The sequence below is a fragment of the Ictalurus punctatus genome, chromosome 23 (assembly GCF_001660625.3).
Source record: "Ictalurus punctatus breed USDA103 chromosome 23, Coco_2.0, whole genome shotgun sequence".
NCBI classification, from domain to species: domain Eukaryota; kingdom Metazoa; phylum Chordata; class Actinopteri; order Siluriformes; family Ictaluridae; genus Ictalurus; species Ictalurus punctatus.
In genome coordinates, this window is record NC_030438.2 from 5,107,977 (window position 1) to 5,130,014 (window position 22,038).

At 41.0% G+C, this 22,038-nt stretch overlaps 1 protein-coding gene across 2 annotated transcripts; it reads right to left on the reverse strand.

Annotated features, from left to right (window-relative positions):
* Positions 1–549: 549 nt before the first annotated feature.
* lnx2a (ligand of numb-protein X 2a) lies at positions 550–18,085 on the reverse strand. Of its 2 annotated transcripts, none has more exons than XM_017453479.3 (11): positions 17,939–18,085; positions 14,667–15,124; positions 10,365–10,597; positions 9,182–9,319; positions 8,710–8,909; positions 7,701–8,084; positions 5,257–5,439; positions 4,182–4,359; positions 3,186–3,411; positions 1,741–1,899; positions 550–1,026 (listed from the first exon to the last, which is right to left on the reverse strand). In XM_017453479.3, exons 2-11 carry the CDS (start codon positions 15,071–15,073, stop codon positions 891–893), a joined length of 2,244 nt encoding a protein of 747 aa, XP_017308968.1. In that variant the 5' UTR covers positions 15,074–15,124; positions 17,939–18,085; the 3' UTR covers positions 550–890. The 2 variants fall into 2 exon arrangements, with proteins under 2 accessions (XP_017308968.1, XP_047006279.1); XM_047150323.2 differs by lacking the exon at positions 17,939–18,085 and adding an exon at positions 16,433–16,447.
* Between the last annotated feature and the right edge of the window lie 3,953 nt (positions 18,086–22,038).

Consider the following 22,038-nt stretch of genomic DNA (forward strand, 5'->3'; position numbering starts at 1 on the left):
GTATGAATTCATAGGGGTGCCAATAATTGTTGCACACTTAAATTTATAAACCTGTGGTATTTGCAATTATTTGATATCCATGAGAGCAGAGTATTTGTGTTTTTTTTTAACAAAAGGTTAAACAATTTTTCACAGCTGCCTTTGCTCAGATTTTCCAAGGGTGCCAATATTATTGGAGGGCAATGTAGATATAGATAACGTAAATTGTGTGTGTGTAGCTCTAAAACTGGTCTTGGTTGTACCTTTGGCTTGCCCTCACACCTGCTAACTTTATTCTAAAGAATAAATCATGGCATGTAAAGTTTGTTTTTAGTGCCTGGGTTTAATTATTTAGATGTGGGATTGTGCTTAGTAAACTGTCTGTCTCTTTTTACGTCAAGACGTTGCTTTTTTTTGTGTAGCAAAGCCGAAGGTTGATAATCTCGGTAAAAAGCAGGTCAGATTTGCTCTCGGTGAACGTGACTCATGTAGGCTTACATAAATCAATCCAACTCTTTAAGCCATGACCTCACACCCACACTGCAAACACTGAGCGTTATCATACACGTGTCTGTGGGAAAGATTTATTTATTAAACACCTGTACACATACACATTTTCAAACATCCTCACTCGTATTCACATTCACTCACACACACACACAAGATAGAGATAACATCTATATATAAAACCCCTGGCAGGGTGGAGTCATGAGAAGGCCTTAAGGCTGCTTTCCAGAGGGGCGGGGCCTCCCTCATGGGCGTGGCAGGGTTCTCTAAGGCCGGGTTTTTTTTTTTTTTTAGCATCGAGTGAAGCGGTCAAGTTTTTGAGACTCACACTGACACTATGGCATCCGTGGCAGAGCAGAAGGGACACAGGAATGATAAAACGCTTGGATACGAGGACGGAGAGACTACGCCAGGCTACCCGGCCAGGAGACGACTGTGAGCGCCACCCGACTGCGCTGCTCCTTCAGCATGGGCACGAGGGCAGAGTGACTCATACCCGCTGTGGGAAGTCCGTTCACCGCCACGATCATGTCGCCACACCTGAGGGCAGAGACCGGAATAAGATCCACCATTAAGACATGAGCAGAGTGTCGGAGAAAATCGTGCTCAAAAATGCGATATTTAACTTAATACAAATTTTATTCGGAATAAATGCAGGTGCGAGCGAGTGGTCAGATATGAAGCACAGTGTGACGCATTTGCAAATGTTCGTTCATTCATCCTTAGTAATGGTCTGGTCAGTTTTCCAGTGTTTCCACAAGCATATTTAATAAAAGAAAACCCTTCAGATTTAGGCCACTGAACCTGAATACAGATAATAATATTTGGAGCACTAAATAGATACAAATTTAGATTTTTTTTTTCTTAGTACTTCTGTTAAAAAAAAATAATTAAATAAAAATTGAGCAGGGCAATATAGAAGCTCAGCTTGTGATTGCATGAATCAGCTTCCTCAAACTTACCAATGCAAATGAACACAGACCCTGCATGCTAATCTAAGTAGCTAGCAAATTAGGCTCATGTTTGTGAGGCACAACATGTTGTTAATCGTGATAATCGTGATATAAGGCAACAACTGCCACATGGTGACAATTTTTTTGATAGGCAATAATACAAAACTTCTATTTTCCTAAATAACTGGAAAAGGTACGGGCACCCTGTCCAGTGTGTACCCCGCCTTGTGCCCGATGCTCCCTGGGATAGGCTCCAGGTTCCCCGTGACCCTGAAAAGTTGTTGTCGAATGTCGGACTCACTTCAGGCGACCGTCGTAATAGGCAGGAGTTCCTAACACAATGGTCTTGATGAAAAACGCCTGGTTGGTGTGGTTGTCCTCGTAACCGCCGACAATGCTGAAGCCCCAGCTACCAGGATGACTCCGGCGCAGGACAATCTCATGGCTACTGTTTAGGTAGCTGAAAATAACAAAGAGTAAATAATGGACATTGTGCTGAGTATAAAATATGTGAATTTAACCTCACTGACAATTTTTATTTGGCAATTAACACTCCATATGGGTGATGCAGAGGGAAACGATGCTGCCTTATAGCACCTGAGGTTCGATCCTGAGCTCAGCTTACTATCTATATGATCTCCCCATGTCTGCATTGATTTCCTCCATTTTCCAGTTTACTTTTGTGCACGTAGGTTGATTGGCTACGCTAAGGTGTGAATGTGTGTGCGCATGGTGACCAGTGAAAGTGGGGGTGGGGGGGGGTGGGGGTGTTGAAGTGACCATCACTAAAGTGAAGTGATAGTTTATTTCTGGGAGACACCATGATTTATTTATTTATTTATTTATGTCAGGGCAGGAATCCTGCCAGGTGAAAAATATATATATGAAAATGACAAGATAAGTTTTTGGGATTTCGAAGGTCCTGTAGTGTCCCCTGGGCAATTTCAGGAAACATTTCAGAAGGAAGGAGACAAAGAAGATAAAAAAAAAAGAAAGAACATAAAAAGCAGAGATGAAAGTCAGCCCCACAGATGGTTAAAAAAGAAGGGACAGCTGCGGACTGCAAGGATGGGGGAGTGAAGGAAAATTGGATGGAGGTGATTTGGCACAACAACACGCGAAAGGAAGGAGGCGGACAGGTGCAGAGGAGAGGGGGATTGCGGAAGAGAGGCACAGTGAATGAGAGACGGAGGAGACTGAAAGCCCTCTGTGTCCCAGCCTCATAGGGAGAGATTGTGATTTTATAACATGGCACTTTGAACCGATAAACCAACCGTGCACACACACACACATACACACACATATACTGGCGCACAATCCCTTGGCCTAAATCTCAAACATGTGACTTGCGTTTCTCGAGTCCTCTTAATCAAAATAGCTCCATTTCCTCGTCTCGTCTCATGTCTATAACCGTCCTTTGTCTCTGATGACACTCTGTTAAGGACACGAGGAATAAGGAGGTGAACTTAACACCCGGCACACTCATGGCTCTCTGCCACGTCACTCTCCCTGGTGTCATTATTATTCGGATCGCTGCTCACCGAGGCCAGGTAGCTATTTTTAAATCATCCCAGCAGAACAATTGTTACCGCTCCGAAAATAGAAACGCTTTGGATCTGTGTCTTCTGTGCTTTGGGGACCAGATGAGCTAAAAGCAGAACTATTCATCTTCTTCATTTCTTTAACAGCTCCCACGAGATTTCACATCTCATTCCTTCATTAAACCAAAAGGAACTGGAGCCTAACCTGGGGAGGCCGAGCCACATGACCCAGGACGGTGACCAGCTGGCGTCGTAGTCGCTCTCGTGGTGAGGCAGAAGGCCCTCGTCCTGTCCCGGCTCATCCACCGTGCTCACCTCCAGTGCCCGCAGCTGCACAGAACACGAGGCGGCGCTAGATTTCAGTGTGCCTACCGCGTCACTGTGGCTTAGCGATGTCAAGTCCTGACCGTTGATGCTCAGCAGCACGTCTCCTGAGCACACAGTGAAGTGAAGTTTAATGAGCCGAGTTTAAAGACACGCATGGCAGAGACAGGCCTTCCCATGGAACACATCATCATCATCATCATCATGACCTCAATACTTAATCATAGTGTTATTTGTTATTTTGTTATCTACAGATATAGTTGAAGTACTACAGCTTTACTTATAGTCAGTTACAAAATTTTTGGCACCCCTCAAAATGAGGGAGAAAAAATGACTGTACAAAATACATTTCACCCACAAATTGTAGAAACTACTTATATAAATCATTCTCATGAAAGCCTTTTCTAAAATAATAGTATTTCTTCCCTCAAAAAAAATTCTATGGTTGACAATATTCATTTTAATATGGGTTATATTTAGTTTTATTATTTTGTTAATTTTATTATTCTCTTATTAGTTATTACTATGTATACGTTATTTATTAAAAATAAATTGTTAGAGTTTATTTGTTCTTAATTTTTGTGCTGTTTAATGCATTTTGATTATCATTTGAAATGTATAAAATATACTATAATGTATTATTATTATTATTATTATTAGTAGTAGTAGTATATGTGCAGTTCGTACTGTGTTGTGATCTATTAACAATCAAATAATTTCCAGAAAAACTGTGATCGCAATATTTCCATGGAATGCTACAAACCGCTGCTTTAATGACATTCATACAATCTTAGAAGTTTACTTGTTATCTACGGTGTTGTAAATCTGGAAAAGACAGAGAGAGCAGACAGCCAGAGAAGACAGCGATGTGACTGACCCCGGTTGATTCGTCCGTCCCGTGACAGGCAGCCATGCGGTTGGACGCTCGTGACGAAGATGGGCAGCTCACCGCTCTTACTGCCACGCCCCCCAGCCACGGTCATTCCCAGTGACTCGTGCGGCTCCTTCTTCACAGTGATGTGTTTTTCCTTGCAGGTGACACACTGAGAGAGGTCCTAACACAAAAATAAAATGAAATTTAAAAAAAAAAAAAAACATACATGTAAATTGCAGATCTTTCTAAGAGAGGAAGAGGGAATTACTAAAATACTAAACATGGCCTAAGAACATCTCAGCTTTACCCAGTGAAAGTTTATATAATATGTAGAAATGTCCATGGTTATGCTATGCTATTAAATCTGCTGTTCTGCTCTATTACAGAAAACTGGCTTGACCTCTTGTTGTAACAAAGCAGAGTTACTGTTATAACAGCACATCCCGAATCGTTTTATTCCTCTTAAACCAGAAAACACATTCATGGAGGACAATATGAAATGCCTATTTATCAATTTGAGCTTGAGTTAATAAGGATATTTTCATCTTTCCGTTATTTTAATGCCGAGATATCAAAAGAAGTTTTCTTCTTTTAAATTCCATGGTTCGCGTCATCTTATACTGTCCTCCTATTGGTGGATTTTGGACGGGTGTCGTAGCAGCACTTAGGCTATGGGATTGTAACATTGTAGTATTCTAAGACCGCCAATTTCAACTCCAAATAATTTCTTCATGACGTATGATTTTGGTCTCCAACAGCAAAATCGTACAGTAAAAATCTTACAGCGTAAAGCCGAATTAAGACGTTACTCCTGCCATCTCTGGAGTCCCATTACTGCTCCTTCTACACCATCAATCACCTCACTGATCCATCCAATAGGAGTCAATAATTACTACTGAGGACAAAGTGGAGGCAAATCAAGAGCTGCTGTAAGAGAGAGGGCTATAACTTTTGAAGATTTTCTAACACTGCGATTTGCAATATCCACACACACACACAAACACACACACACACACACACACACACACACACACACACACACACACACACACACACACACACACGGACATGGACTCACCCTGTATGTGGAAGAGCGACTGAGCTGCAGGTTGGGTGTGGGATTTGGCACAGCCGTGTGGTGCACCGGAGGCAGGAAGTGTTCATGGCACCAGCTATCGCGGGCTGAGCTCGAGCCCGTGTGTACAGCCATGGTCTGCTTGCCAGGCCGGCTGATCAGCAGATTCACTCTCTCTCCACTGGCCTGAAGTGTTACAGTAACCACAACGACATCATCAGTGTCTAATGCTATTTAATGCTATTTAATGCTTTAAACTTTAATGCCAAGCCACTGACGTGTTGGCTTCTGCCAAGTGTAACTTCACTGATTCCCGCTACTGTTCCCTGCTCGGGAAGGCATTTCATAATGCTTAAGAAAGACCCAATCAGGACAGAGTTATTCAGAGATCTGTTTTGAAATCCCATCTCCCACCCCTATCACATGACCGCTATCAACCGAGGACATGCTAACACGTGCTTTCTCCAAGACACTTTTTCCACCAATAAAAATGCCAGATGACCCAATTAACATATGATCGTGGAATGATTGACAGTCGCGTAGGTGTTTTGATCTCTCCGATATTAACTGTCACGCTCTGGAAGCCCTGCCCCCTTCCCTCATTATGCATTAGTATTGTACGCTTTGGGATGTGGAGAATATTTTGAGTTCATTAATGTGAAATAAAAAAATCTCTTAGTGCATAACGATTCACAAATCATTTTATTATGTTCATCTCAGTGGGATTTATTTCTGGACACCGCTTGTATATGCAGTCCCCTCTGAAACTATTGGAACGGCAAGGCCAATTAATTTTGTTTGTGCTGTATACAAAGATGTTTGGGTTTAAGATCAAAAGATGGATATGTGATGAGAGTTTAGGATTTCAGCTTTTTTCCCCAGATATTTACATCTAGATGTGTTAAACAACATAAAACATAGAACCTTTTGTATCAGACCACCCAATTTTTAGGTGAGCAAAAGTATAGGAACAGATAAGCCTTGAAGAAAATTCAAGCAAATAACACTTAATATTTGGTTTCTATCCATTGCTTTCAATAACTGCATCAAGGCTGTGACTCATTGGTATCACTATATTGTTGGTTTCTTCTTTGGCAAATCTTTTCCAGGATTTTACCACATCCCATTTCAGTTGCTGTTTGTTTTGTGGGGTTTCTCCCAGTCTCCTCTTCAGGAGGTGAAATGCTGCTCATTTGGTGATTGATTTGGCCTGTCTAAAACCTTCCACTTTTTCCCCCTGATGAAGTCCTTTATTGAGTTGGCAGTATGTTTTGGATCATTGTCTTGCTACATGATGAATTTTTCCTACCGATTCATTTGGATGGATTTCTCTGTAAATTGGCAGACAAAATGTTCCTGTAAACTTCTGAATTCATTCTGTTGCTACCATCATGAGTTCCATCATCAGTAAAGATTAGTGGGCCTGTTCCAGAAGCAGCCATGCAAGCCCAAGCCATGACACTACCTCCACCATGTTTCACAGATGAGCTTGTATGTTTTGGATCATGAGCAGATCCTTTCTTTCTCCTCACTTTGGCCTTTTCATCACTTTGTTAGAGATTAATCTTGGTATCAGAACTTTTGTGGCTCATCTCTGTATTTCTTTGTGAATTCCAATCTGGCTTTCTGCTGATGAGTGTTTGCATCTTGTGGTATGGCCTCTATATTTCTGCTCTCAAAGTCTTTTCGAAAGGTGGAATTGTGATACCTTCACCCCTCCCTTTGAAGGTTGTTGGTGATGTGGTCTTTGGGTTTTCTTCACAGCTCTCACAATGTTTCTGTCATTAACTACTGTTTTGTTCCATGGCTGACGTGTTCCACGTCTGGTTTCTGGTACGCCTGTGGTTTCTTTCTTTTTAGGACATTCCTAATTGTTGTATAGGCTATGCTTGTGCAATGCCTCTGATAGATTTTCCTTCTTTTCTCCGCTTTAAAATGGCTTACTTTTCTCTCTGGTCTTTATGTTGGTTTATCCTTTTTAACAACAAATGCAGTCTTTACAGGAGAAATCTAGGGCTCAAACCAAGAGTAGATACTCAGAGCTATTAATGCTTTAAACAAACAGTTTAACAGGGCACAACTGGGCAGCAAGCAACACCTATCAGTCACGTGTTCCAATATTGTTGATCACCTGGAGAGAAAAAAAGTGGGTGGGTTCAAACAAAAAGGTGCTCTTTAACACATCTAGATATAAATAATCGTATCATCTCATATTCATCTTTGAATCTCAAACCCAAATGTCTTTAATGTATAGCGAAACCAAATGGAATTGGCCTCGCTGTTCCAATACTTTTGGACAGGGTGGTATATATGACTTGAAATCTTTCCTGAAAGGGAAGCCTTCTATTGTAAAAGCCTCATAAATACTCTTCCAGAGATTGCTCTAGAACTTTCTTTTCTAAAAAATTTACATTTTCACCAGCCTATTCACATTTATCTCCCCCTACCTGTATAATCTGAGCGGCCTGCTCAGGTGTGCCGTGCCTCAGGTCGTGCTCGTTCACCGCCAGCACTCTGTCATTGCTGTGCAGGCGTCCGTCCTTGGCAGCCAACCCCCCCTCCAGCAGTTCCAGCACGAACACGCCGGACTCATCTGTGCGCCGCACCAGCTTGATGCCCAGCTGTTCGGTAGAGTCCCGCTTGTGCAGGGTAATGCGCAGACTGCCTGGGCTGCCCTCAGGCACTGCAGGGGCAGGAACAGCAGGCACGGGCGGAGGCCGGGCACTGCAGCGGCGCTCTCTGAGCACGGTCAGCTGTAGGGTAGCACACGGACGAGCTAGTGTGGAACGGGCGAAGTTATGCGGTGTGTTACTGATGTCTACATTGTTCACCTGGAGGAAGAGGGGTGAAGGACAGAGGGAGAGTTGTAATGCCTGAAAAGCAGCTGAATATTAATTGACTATCAAAAGGCAAAAGGATTATTGATGAAATTTACATTTATGCGAATGCATGAACACATGTCGCAATTAGAACATGCGGATTCACGGACCGAATGCTCGAAGAACTGAGAGGGTTCTGTCAAATACACTAGTAGTGAGTCACTAATTAAGACATTTTGAGGACAAAGTTCTATTCCTAAAGGAATTAAAGGAGCAAGTTGTAATATTTAGAGCTCTCTGCTGCTTGTTAGGAGACTTGCAATTACAATTAAAACACTGACGACACTTCTTTTTTCCCTTTTCCTATCTTGAAACTATTGTAGGTATACCTCATGAGTTGCTCTTTAAGGAAAATAGGATGAGCTTAGCCAGACTGGCTGGGCGCAAAGCTCATTTCTGGGCCAGAAAAATGTCAAATGGAGCTTTAAACAAAGAAACTCGGAAGATCTTTTAAACTGTAATGTTGCGAATTGCGGTTTTTTAAAAAAAACTATGTGATTATACAGGTCTAGAAACATTTGAAACATTACTAATGGCACCTTTAAGCCTATTTAAGATGTAGACTAGCTTTTCTTACCTGTAGTATTTGGTCACCTGCCAGCAGCCTCCCGTCTCGAGCAATGACACCGTCACGGTACACCTCCTGGATTACAATGTTTATAAGAGGCGTCTCGTTGCCCCCAACTATGCTTATACCCAACTCCACGTAGGGGTTTGAGCGATGAATCTCAATGGTGGTGATCTCGCCTTCAGGCAAAGACGGCAGCTTTACACAACCTGGCAGGCGGAAACAGTACATCCATCATTGACTCTGGTGTATAGATAAGTGCATTCATTCATCTTCATTAACCGCTTTATCCTGGTCAGGGTTGTGGTGGATCCGGATCCTATCCCAGGAACCCTGGGACTGAGGTGAGAAATGAGATGCCAGTTGATCGCATAGCACCATGAACATACACACACCTAGGGTATTTTAGCGTCACCAATCCAGAGGTATGTTTCCATAGAGATGCAGCATGGAAATAAAAAAGCAGTGAATATAGTCATACCCTCTTCTGCTGATAAGGGCAGAGACTCAACAAAGTCCCACCCTGATGACGCGGAGCTGCCGGTACGGAGAAGGTGGATGCAGGGATTACTGAGGGGACGCTTTACACGTGGAGGGATGCGCTCCAAACCTTGGACACCTAAAGAAACAAGTCTCAGGTCAAGCAATTCCATGCAGTGTTCAGACCGCCGCCCTTTGCGTTTTAAAGTCTCTGGACTGAATCACTGTATTCGTCTAAATTTCCCATGAGGACAATGAGGAACTGAATGAAACTTAATTACAAATAGACACGTTCTCATGTTCTGTCCCATGCAATCACGCTGATTTCCAAATATTTTTTTTTGTGTAGTCAGTGATCCCTTTACCTGTAAAATTAATAACATACACCCCTTCAGTACAGATTTATTTTCTGAACAATACAGAAATACGACTATTCCAAAATTAACCTCATTAATAAAATATGCATATGAAAATAACACTACGGCTATTTATCAGCTCCAGAGCTTTTTAGTCCTGAACTCTCTACTGAGAGAACACACTACTTTTTTGTTTTTGAGGTTTGGACTAAAACCTATTTAATTAAATAATTAAAATAACCACAAGAACTTTCCAATGGTCAGTAAGGTTTCTGACACAGGAAAGTATTCAGGACAGAGGAGTTTCTCTACAACACAACAAGCTGTGTGTGTGTGTGTGTGTGTGTGTGTGTGTGTGTGTGTGTGTGTGAGTGTGTGTGGAGGTTTTTCTTTTTTTTTGTCTTCGAGAGAAAATAAAGAGGCTTGTGACTGAATGACTGTTTGTTTATAGCTGTTATCACGCAAGTAAGAACAGGTATTTGTTTCATGGACATTCTCTACTATTAAATGTAACTAAAAATGGTTTTTAAAAAAGTGTTACGTTTCGTTTCTGTAACAAATTCAAAATTGTAATCTTTTATACCAACTTGCCGTGGTATAAGAGGAACAAAACACAACGTGTACCTTTTTATTGCTTTAATTGACATTCCTATTCTGAAAGTGTAGTTCTGTTCTGGTTCATTCTTCCTAACGTCCGATTTAAAGGTGGGTCTTGATTGAACTGAGCGACTAAATGAGCCCTCTGATGGAGCAAGAACCAAACCACTGGTGACAAAGTGCAGGTCTGGCAGCAACACTTTGTTGAAAAAAGGCTGTGATGTAACTCACTGTCTTCCTCCGTGCTCTCCTCAAAGGCAGGGTTGTCGACGCCTCGCTCCTCCGTCCACACGGGCACGTTGCTGCCATTGCTGCAGGCGTTGGATCCAGCAGGTGGTGGCGATGTGCACTCCCTCAGCTCGGTCTGTGGAGATTTGGAGGCGTCAGTCACCACGGTTTTGTCCTCACATCCCTTAACCTGGGTGCCCTCCAGGACCGCTCTCTGACCCTGCGTCCCAGCACACCTGCACACACACACACACAATATGTTATTTACTACACACCAAAAAGTGATGGTGATCCCAAGAATCAATTTTTACCATTACTTGATTATAATTGACAATTTACAATAAGTTTCATTCACAAACTCTACACAGTCTCCTCATCAATTAATGAATTAACCTTTCAAGCTAAAAAGAACGTAAAATCTGCAAGATGTTAATAACCATATTGTTTTATACAGTGATAAACACAAGCCTCTCTCACAAAGGCTAGAACGAAATCCAGATGCAGGGCAGAGTTTAAGGGCCCTCTTTACATAGTATTGGAAGGTCTGTATTTGCGTATTGGAACATGATTGGTGCTTATATTTTATGACGCAATAACGCGCGTTCAACACACCTCAAATTTTCCAATGATGAAAATCTAACTAATATAATCTTTCCATTGGGATTGCCTCGATGTGTCCGTCCATCAGGACGTGCCTAATACAGCTCCTCCACGAGCTGACAGGGGCATCCTGTTCCCGAGCCACCTAAGCTGGCTCCTCTCGATTTGTAAAAGCAGTGGCTCTACTCCAAGGCACTATCACAGAGAGTAAGGCCAGCAAACACCTAATTTCCCCCGCCTATACTTGCAACCTCATTCTGTCGGTCACTACCCACACTACCCTTGCGACCATTGATAAAGACAGGTAGTGTCGATTGACCGGTGCACAAAGAGCTTCATCCGCAAAATGACCTCCTGCTTCACCACAACATACCGGTACAGAGACTGTATCACATCACTGACCAGATCCGTTTTTCAATCTCAGGACTGAGATGCTCCCTTCAGATGAGGTGAGAGTCCTGAACTCTGGCAGAGATGATTTTTATTAAGTAAGTTGGGATCTTGTTCATGAGAGAGAGAGAGAGAGAGAGAGAGAGAGAGAGATTTGAGATTTAAAATCACTTTCCAATTACTGTCTCAAAACCATATCCACTGGGTCTCTTTTTTTTTTTTTTTTAAATACAACTATTCTACTCCAAAATGAGTCAGAATAATGAAAAATGAAAATTAATGACATAAATTGTTAACATAAATGTAAGGAAAATTGTGTTACTAATGATTAGCTTTCGACTCAGCACTCCTTTTATGAAGTTCAAAGAAGGTTTTTTAAAAATTCCATGTTCGTTTTTTTTTTCTTTCTCCGCACGTTAATCAGAGCTCATTACGATTATGGATATATGATTATGTGAGCTCTGGTGCCTGGTTATGAGCTGATCCGAGTACCATGGCTTCAATAAGAGGGAATCCACCACAAAACAAGTTACAAGATTCATATAAAAATGTAAATGAAAGTCTAAGTAGTTTGATATTTAATCACACTTGTCCTGAAATAAATGGTTGTAGAAACAAAGATAATTTGCCAGGAAATGATCTTTAAAAAAAAATAAAAAAATAAAAAAATCTTTAGATTTTCTTTCCAAATCATCAGACTGCTTTTGAGAAGGTTTTTAATTAGAAAATAGTTTTTAAAATAAATAAATAAATAAATAAATAAATAAAAATTATAGTGACATTTTTAAACATCATATTATATCCAAACCTACAATAATATACTACATAGATTTCTAATCATAATAAAATGAATATACTGCTTTCATGTGCTATCAGATTTATTGCTAGTTTTTGAGCTAAAATGTATACATTAATGTGCCTTCTAATTTTAATTTATAAAAATGGGTAGCTTTTAAAACAAATTTGTCACTGGAGTATTCTACTGACATATCATTTCATCATGCCAGAGAAAAAGTTTCATCGGTTAGTGGTAGGTAAACACAATATCTAATTATTTGTTGATAAGTAAACTTTCAGCATGGAAAAGGAAAGAACAAATTCAGCAGATGACTGAATTATATTTTTCGAAATACAATATCCATTTATTCATCAGCAATTAGGCATTAATTATACAGTATTGACATCGTTATAATTAGCGTAAATGTTAGGAATATATTAAAATCAAACAAGCAAATCACCAGTGTCTTTTTTTCTTTTGATTCTGGAGTGCAAGCGCATGAAAACTAGACTCAATACTTTGTTCTCAAAGCATCTTCATTGAATCCAGACTGTCTAAAATCTAAAGTCTACATGCTCAGCCACAGAAGTTTGGCACAATCCACTGACATTTCTTGCCAGACGTAATCCAAGCCAAACCGGAGCACATTCAAGGAGTAGCACTACTTTCACACTGTATTGCAACTGTTAATCCTGAAAGCCAATCAGCTAATCTCAGAACCTAAACCAAAAATGCATGGCCCGGTCTAAAACCACTCACCATAGGCCTGGGTTGCCTTTGGCAGTCTTGCAAAAGAAGTAGTTGAAAAGCTCTCTAGAGTTGAAGTTTCCCAGCATGGCTGCAGAGGACGAGGAAGCGGACGCGCAGTTGGCCAACACATTCCTCAAGGGCTCTGCTAATCTCTTGTCACATGACTAGGAGCAAATAATCCCCTGATGAGATGGCAGATCAGGCCAGGCTTGGCTTCAGGTCCAGAAAAAGCATTCGCATTGATACCTGTCCACTACTTACGTGGGTCAGTCAAGCGTCAGTGGCGAGATCACATTAAAGGGATACTTTATTCCCTTTATGTGTTTATTCAACGTATTCTCTATCCACTATGTCTGAAGTGTATTTGTGCCTATCCCAGGGAACTCGGGGCACAAGGCGAGAGACACCCTGGAAGGGACGCAGGGTATAATCGCACAAACATTCACACACTACGGACAATTTTGAAATGGCAATCGTCCTACAACACGTCGTCAAAATGGCTGCAAAAACTGGAGTGCCTGGAGGAAACCCCCAAAGCATGGGGTGAACAAGAGCGGAGGCGGAACTCAAAGCCCCAGCCCCGTAGGTACGACGCAAACGTGCTAACCACTAAGCAACCGTGCCCCCCCACCCCCCTGCTTTAGGATTGAATTATAAATAAAAACAGGTTTGCTGTTCCTTTCTCAGTCTTCCTTTCTCCAGCACACGCACTACACATGAGGTGGACGAGGTTGGAAAACGCCAAAGTATTCCTTTAAGCCGATGTTGAAACTCACTGTGCTCTCCATATGCATACTGTGCTCTTTATTGAAGTACTATCGTGCTGGGAGTGAGGTGAGGGAGCTGTGTGTACATGCTACTCTTTGTGTGCTAGGTCAAACGCAGCATCTGAAGTGTGCACTCTTGTGTATGCTCTTCAGTATGTACCGAAATACATCTGTGGGTCTTAGAAGAAAAAAGAAAATGAAACCTCGTCTGAGAATTGCACAAGTAGCTTCACAGTGGTTGCATAATACTTGTGAATTTTAAATATCCATATTTCTACTTCTGTATATAATTTATATAGGTGAAGCTGCTCTGAGATATGGTGTTATAAGGAGTGTGTGTGTGTTAGCAACAATTTTATTTATTTTATTTTATTTGCTATTTTTTCCCCCCTGAATGTTACAGCTTCTGTAAATCTTTAATGTGATCAATCTGTTAAATTTAGTAGTTGTTTGGAGAATGTGATAATTTTGTGAGACTTTTATCAGGAAAATTCAACAGTGCCAATGCAGTTAGCAGTTGATGCTAAGCAGTAAGCACTGTTATGTAATTTTAGTTGTTCTGAATCTTTTCTTAGGAATTTACCAATAGATCTGAGGAAAATGTTGGTATTCCTGACAATTCTGTCCCGTTTCTGTCCCACTGTGCCTTTACATTACTGTATAAAACAGTATAAAACATGCTAGTCATGTACTAGCTACCTAAAGGATTAGCCTAAGTGATTAGCTAGTTTGGTGCCTAGCAACAGTGTTCTCACTACATTAAGCACTTGAACAGCAGGTGTATCATGTGTCACACGTCCAGGTCGAATGCACAAATTCATGCTCCATAACTTTTTGAAGAACTATTCAGTTCTAGTATATATTTTCAGAATGTTGCAGGAAGGTTGTTTTTGTAACGTTATAACTTAACTTATTAAGAACTTGTCAAATGCATTATCAAATGATTTGATAACGATGTCTTGTCTGAGAAATACCTGTGAATTAGGTATTGTGCGTGTGTGTATGTGTGTGTGTGTGTACCTGTGTTTGAGATGTGCCTCCAGGTCACAGCGTGGCATGCTGAGGGAGCAGACCGGCGTGAGAGGGCATGTGACTGACAGTTTATCCAGCAGCTTGTGCACCAGGATGCTGGAGCGTCGGCAGCCCTGCAGCTGCAGCCTGGCACGATCCAGTGGGCAGAAGTCACGCTCCTGCAGGAAGCTGCGCAGGCAGCGGGCACAGAACGTGTGGCCGCACGGCGTGTCCAAGGGCTGCACCAGCGGCTGCAGACAGATGTGACACACCAGGTCATCGTCCACCTCCAGCCTGTAGTTGTACAGGTGGTTCTCCCAGGAGCGGTGGATCTGCCCACACTCCGAACAAAGGGCCTCCAGGAGAGCCTCGCTAACCATGCTGGCATCCACACCTTCGCCGAGGCTGCCCATCATGCCACTCGACACACGCAACTGGCTGCTTATGGGATCGTCCACTCCATGGGCCTTAGAGAGAGCACGAGAGAGATAAACTCCATGGTTGTGAGTTCAAATCCCAGGACTGCCGCTGCTGAGCCCTTAAACAAGAGCCTTTATTCTTAGACTGGATTATGCCTCACTTCTTAAATAAATTTTAAAAAAATCTGCCGCTTATCCAATATATAGTATCTGCATTTAGCCAATACTGACCTAAAACACCGTACATGCTGTATATTCCAAAACACGGACATATTTTATGTTGTATTTGATGTTGACTAGTTTGTGTGAACACTAGACACGAATTATCTCCGGCAGCACGTGATGTTTCACGTAAGTTTTATATATATCCTTTGTCAAAGTTTTGTCATATACTAACCTCTCTGTTAGGCCTGTAAATGTATATGTAATTAAATATCCATCCATCCATACATCCATCTTCCATACCTCTCAGCCTACACGGGGTTGCAGGGTCACCTGGAGCCTATCCCAGGAAACTCGGGGCACAAGGCAGAGGACACCTTGGACAGAATGCCAACCCATCTCAGGGCACAATCGCACACACATTCACACATTGAAGACAATTTGGAAATGCCAGTCAAGGTACAACATGTCTTTGGACTGGGGGAGGAAACCGTAGTAACCAGAGGAAACCCCCGAAGCACAGGGAGAACATGCAAACTCCACGCAGACAGGGTGGAGGCAGGATTAGAATCCCCTACCCCAGAAATGTGAGGTAAATGTGCTAACCACTAAGCCACCGTGTCCCCTGTAATTAAATAATAATAATAATAATAATAATAATAATAATAATAATAATAATAATAATAATAGCATGAACTATTGTGAGACAGCAAATTTTATGGAAATGTTTGTAAATAAAGGTATATCTTTTTATTGTATGCAGTATGCTAACTTGACAAAATGACTTCTTGTTTAGACTCTCATAGCTCGGACTGAACAAAATATCACACAATAATTCCATAAGTACAAACTGTCACTTAAAATATGCTTTTCAGAATATTACAATCCACTGCTGAACCCTTAAACGTTCATTTACAGCTAAAACAATAACTGACTTGCATTTATTTGACCTAGAAATTATTCCTTTTGTTAGATCATGTGCATTCGAAGAAACAAAGAAACACTCGTCTGGAGCATCTCAGACTGTTCCGGATGAAAAGGATCACAACATCCCGAAAAAAACATTTTACCGATTACTGGTTAACTTTCCACAATATCAATATTGCAAAAGCAAATGATGACTACGATATCACTTAAGCAATAGTAGCTCATACTGTCCAAACCTACTGGCAGCGAGCAGCTAGACAACTGTACCTCCATTCCTCCTTTCTGAGTATCCATGGCAACCGGCATCCGTGCCCACCATCATGGTTTTATAAAAATAAAAAAAGAAAGAAATAAAGAAAGAAAGAAAGAAAAACACGGAGCGTGAGACTGCTGTGTCTTTATCTCTGTGACTGCACGTCTCTGTCTCTTTATCTAGCAGCTGCATATGCATAATTCATGAAGATACAAGGCTCCTCTGTTCCTATAACAAAGCCTTGTCATCGTCTCATCACATACAAACACACACACACACACACACGGTATTCCAAGGTATTCCTAGGACACTTTCATGCATCTATTGCTCTGAATTGTTGTAAATGAAGGCATTTAAGTAGAAAAACACATGCAATATAGAAAGTGGCATGTGCAATGTTATAGGGTCTAAGTGTTTTCAGTGTTTTAAGTGTCCCTAATGAGGTTATTGAACTGCCTGATGGTCCGAGTGCTAATACTTCCGCACCTTCTTCCTGATTGGATTTTCGTGCTGTATGTGTGAACTGTGGTAATGAATTGTTTGTACACTGGTACATTGTATGTAGGCTACTAAACTGCCTGTGCATATATTAATAAATAAATAGGACTGAGCAGTAAATAGCCTAATTCTAACAAGGGCCTGGCTGCTGTATGTGCATCTAGGAGAGAGAGAGAGCGAGAGAGAGAGATTGAGCGACGATTACATCTCAGTGCATGTTCTCTACTCATTGTATTTTAAATTGTGTTCGATTCGTATCCACAGAGAACCTAATGTACACTATTTATAAACGTTGTTGGTTTATAGTCCACCTTGGAATGAGAAATGTTAGGCACAAGGACATGTAATCAAACTGTTATCTTTGTTAGTGAGCTGTAAGTCACCAAAAATGGCAACTCCTGCACAAGATGTTGCCTAGAAAGTCACACATTAGTTAGGTTTGAAGGCTGAAGGGCAAAAAAACGTCTCAACTTTCTGGAATGGTTGTATCCTTTTGTTTATCATCTCTCTCTCTCTCTCTCTCTCTCTCTCTCTCTCTCTCTCATGTCATGTCATGCTGCTTGTGTGGATAATAGATACATCTTCCTTCCTATTGCCCTTGGCTGATGATGTTGATGATGATGATGATAATGATGATGAAGATGGTGATGATGATTGTGATGATGATGGTGATGATGATGGTGTCAGTTTGTCTGATCTGATCAAGAGCATCATGAAGGAACCATCACATAAATGATCCTAGTATAGAGAAGGTATTTTTTGTACAATTTCCAAGTCAGGATATAAATAATGACACCTTTCAGTGTCATACGGACACATATCTAAAGGGATATGATCAATTTGAGCCTTTTTCTTTGGATGCAAATTTGCATATATGACAATCTCTTATTATATTATTTTATTTATGACCGTCGTAAATGTGTCGGCACAGCCTGTACAGAGACAGTGACGTCTCATTTAGCAGCCTAGATCTGACCTTTTTTTAGGGAATAACATGCTGAATATGCAGTATATTATACTACCTTATCGCGCGGTTCCTCCAAGCGATAAATTCCTGCCCCGAAAGGGGACGATATTGAGGATTTCGGTCACATCCGCCGCATCCGCTTTGGTCGCGACAGGTCTCTATGCGCTCAGTGGCTCCTCTGCTCCTCTGGCATGGCCACGCCCCTTATCAACAGCTCTATATTGTGATTGGACAGCTGCCGCCTCTTTTTTCCCCCCTTCACGCTCGCTTCAAAGGCTGTCAAACTGCCAGACGTGCCCCACAGCAGTGCCTGATCAAAATACTACAGTTGTTTGGGATTCTTAAAGTTTTTCTTCTCTTTCCAGAACACAAAATATGTAATACATCATATTAATACGTATTTTCATGGCTGTTTTTGTACAAGTTTATGAATTACAAAGTAATTAGTTTAAATAATTGAAACAGGAACCTCGTTAGAAATTAGGAACTGGGTCCTAATCGGGTCCTCCGCTGAACAAAACCAAAACAGTTTGCAAATGCAAAATGAATCGCTAATAAAAAGCCGGTGGTTTTTACATGTCGTTTGCGTAATGGCTGGGAATGATGATGAACTGGAAAGGTAGGTGACCTCTAGCTGTTTAAAAAAACAAAAAAACAACAACAATAACAACAACAAAAAAGCCCAAACGAACGCGTCACACCGACGAATGTCAGTATAATTAGCTAGCTAGCTAGCTACTCCGTTCCTAGCTAGCTTAGTTCTTTATTATTATTATTACTATTATTATTATTATTATTATTATTATTATTATAATTATAACAAAATGCAACACTTACCTAAAGAGTACGTTTTAAAAGGCGTATTTTTGCCTTTACTTATCAGAACCAAATTGTATACGTCAATACAAGAGTTTATTTGTTACACTTTGGTACGTTTATTCAAATATGCAATTGAAACAAGCGATCATTAATATGCACTAATTTGCATGCTAATTTGCATATGCAAGTGGTTTACTAGAATAACTATATAAATGGGATGATGACACCCCATGGTCAGAATTTCACACAATAGTTAATTAATCTATTATTATTCTTACTTAAAAATGGTTCAGTATCACTATTTGTTTATTATGTATGACAAGTGCATATTTTGTATGCCTGTCAAAGGTAATTAATTAATTAATTAATCAATCAATCAATCCATCCATCCATCCTTCCTCCATCCACCCTCCTACGTTTATATCCCACTTTTTGTGAAAGTAAAACATTTACAAACAGCACAACTAAAAGATTGATAAATGAGGCCAGTTGTTTGTAACCCTAACACAGCTTGATCTTAGTTGGGCCCTAATGCAAAGTGTTAAAAGCAACCATATTTTTTAAACATTTGTGAGATAAATGAAAGGCACAAATTTTAAAATGTAAACAAATATTAGTGTCATGTGAATTCCCAACACACAATGCAGTCTTGTTCGTGCTGCCATGGTTTATAAAATGAAGGAATGAATGCTGCTTTCTCCCATACAGACGTGCGGTGGAGGAGCTGCTCAAAGAGGCTAAAAGAGGCAGAGTGCGTGCAGAGACCATGGGTCCAGCCGGATGGTAAGTCCATCTCTTGTTACTTTCCTGAACTAATTTATTATGCATCACAGTATATGCAGTTGTCTTAATGAAGACGGAACTTTACTTTGTGGCTTTAGGATGAAGTGTCCTCTGGGAAGCACCAATAAACGCTTTCTGCTGAACAGCCTGCGCCCGTGTTCTGCCGAGCGCCAATCTGGGAGTCAGTCAGCTACGGCAAAAGGATCCGAGGACAGCAGGGAAGAGGGAGGTCGAGGGTCACGTCACCACCCTGAGGGCAGAGAACACGGCTATAGAAAAGACACCAAACACAGAAGAGAGCGTCATCGTTCTTATTCCCAGTCTTCAAGGCCCCGTGATTCATCTACGAGTGAATTAGCCTCCACAGGCCACGCCAACCAATCAAATGGATCTCGTTCCCGGTCACCCATCAAAGAACGGCTTGCGACGAAAAGATCCACTGACAGGACTCAAAAATGACACACTACTTTTTCTACAGAGTAAAATGTACTCTCTAAGGGCTGATTTATACTTCTGCTAGGATGCAAGAGAAACAGGAGAGGGATTTACTGGTAAGTGAAAAAGCCAATGAGCTGATGTGCACACTTGTATAATCTTAACATGGCTCTTAAGTATACTGCTGATCAAATCCACTATGAGAAATGCCAGATTTGCTAATTGTGATATTTTTCCAACAGGCTACTGTGGTTCTGAGAACTGGATTAATATTGATATGTTGGAAAATTTGGCTCCTGTTTTGACATATCAAGACTCGAAATGATGCTCCATGAGGCAGTGATTGGCCAACAACAATGATCACAATGATACAGACACCTGGAGAAGGCACAATGTTTCTTTTTATTCATCTTTGGGCAGAAATTTTTTAGTTTGGTTTAGGGATGTCACGATACCAAAAATCTAGTAGTCGGTACCGATACCACCGAAAGTACACGATACTTGATATCAAAGTCGATACCACGGTGTGGTATAAAAATAAAATTTAAAAAATTAAATTTAAAAACTCTCCTGGAGGACATCCTCCTCTTGCTGATACTGGCAAGGAGAGCACGAGACAGAGAGCGAGAGAATTTTAGTTATCAAACACTGTCTGACAGTGAGTCTCCGGAGGTGCACTCCTAAACGCATGCACACACACACCCCTTATACTCTGAATGCAAGCATTAGTTTAAATTCACTGATATGGTGGCAGGCCGAAAAGATTTATTAAAAGCATGAACATTTGAATAATTATTTGTGACATTTGGCTACATTTAGCTGACAGGACATGGGCTGAATGGCAATGCATGGTGGTCCATTAGGAGGTAGTTTATAACATCGCAATGCGTTACCGTCGTTAACAAATAACTGGCTATCGCTAACATTACATGGAGCATAATGTTAGCTGGTTTCATGGCTACAATGCAGCTGCCTCAAACAAATATAATATAGGACCATCTTTCAGGTGCTTCGCCAAATTCCAGGTGTTTCCTCGCCTTGTTTGAAACGAACGATAGCATCGGTTGCACTCCAGAAACCGATTCTAGCTTTCCTCTCTTTTCCTCTCAACGAGTCGGGGCGGAGCTAAACTTGTTAGGCTTAGCTAATCTTCTGTAGTTTTTCCCGTGTGGTTGTAGGCGTTCCTCTTCTTCTTCACCACTTGTGGACCGACTAAAACACTTGTGCGTATTTTCTGCCCCCATCAGGTCTGGAAGAATCGCAATCTCTATACTTTCGTTACAAACGGTACCAATGGTACTGCAGAAAAACAAGTACTGTCACGTTTTAAGAATGTTGGTACTGAAGTATCGGTTCTCGTGACATCCCTAGTTTGATTTGTCAAAAACCTTTACCCACAACAGAACAAACCAAACTAAAACGTCTTGCCAGATTTACAAACATTTCAGTAACACTGATTATTCTTCATACTTGCCTGTAAGTAACATGTTCACAAAACGCAAAGATGATTTAGTGACCTGCACGAAGAAACCTCTATAAAACTTACAGAAAGCTCAAAATGACGATTAAATAAATGTAAAAGCATCTCGTTCATGTCCTCCAGTAAAGCAGCTCGGCCACTGCAGTGCATCAGTTACCACAGACGCACTGTTACACCTTCTCCTGTTATAGGGTGTCATTACTTTTGTCATAATTGAATGCCTTAAACTTTTGCCGGTAAATTTGTTCGTATCCAGTTTGTCACTAAACGAGTCAACTAAAGTGAGCGAGTCTTAGACTGAGTAAATCCTTTTGGTGGTTTATTCAGGTGCACCTGAATGAAGCAAGTCTTTTAAATGACCTCAGATATTTAAATAAATAAGGCTCAAATACTTTGCTATTCCTTTGTTTTTCTATATTTTCCGGTTTGGTGCCGCTGCCCCCTAGTGCACACATTCACACCGTGAGCAAATCTTTTGGCAGATGTGAATGTCTGCACATTGACGCCTGCACGTGTTTACACATTTACAGATGCAGAAGTACAAATCAGCCTGAAGTCGTCAGTTGTCTGGATTGCTGTTTGCTCTCTCAGGTGTATCAACAGATGCAGGATTTTTTTAAAAAAAATTAATTCTACAC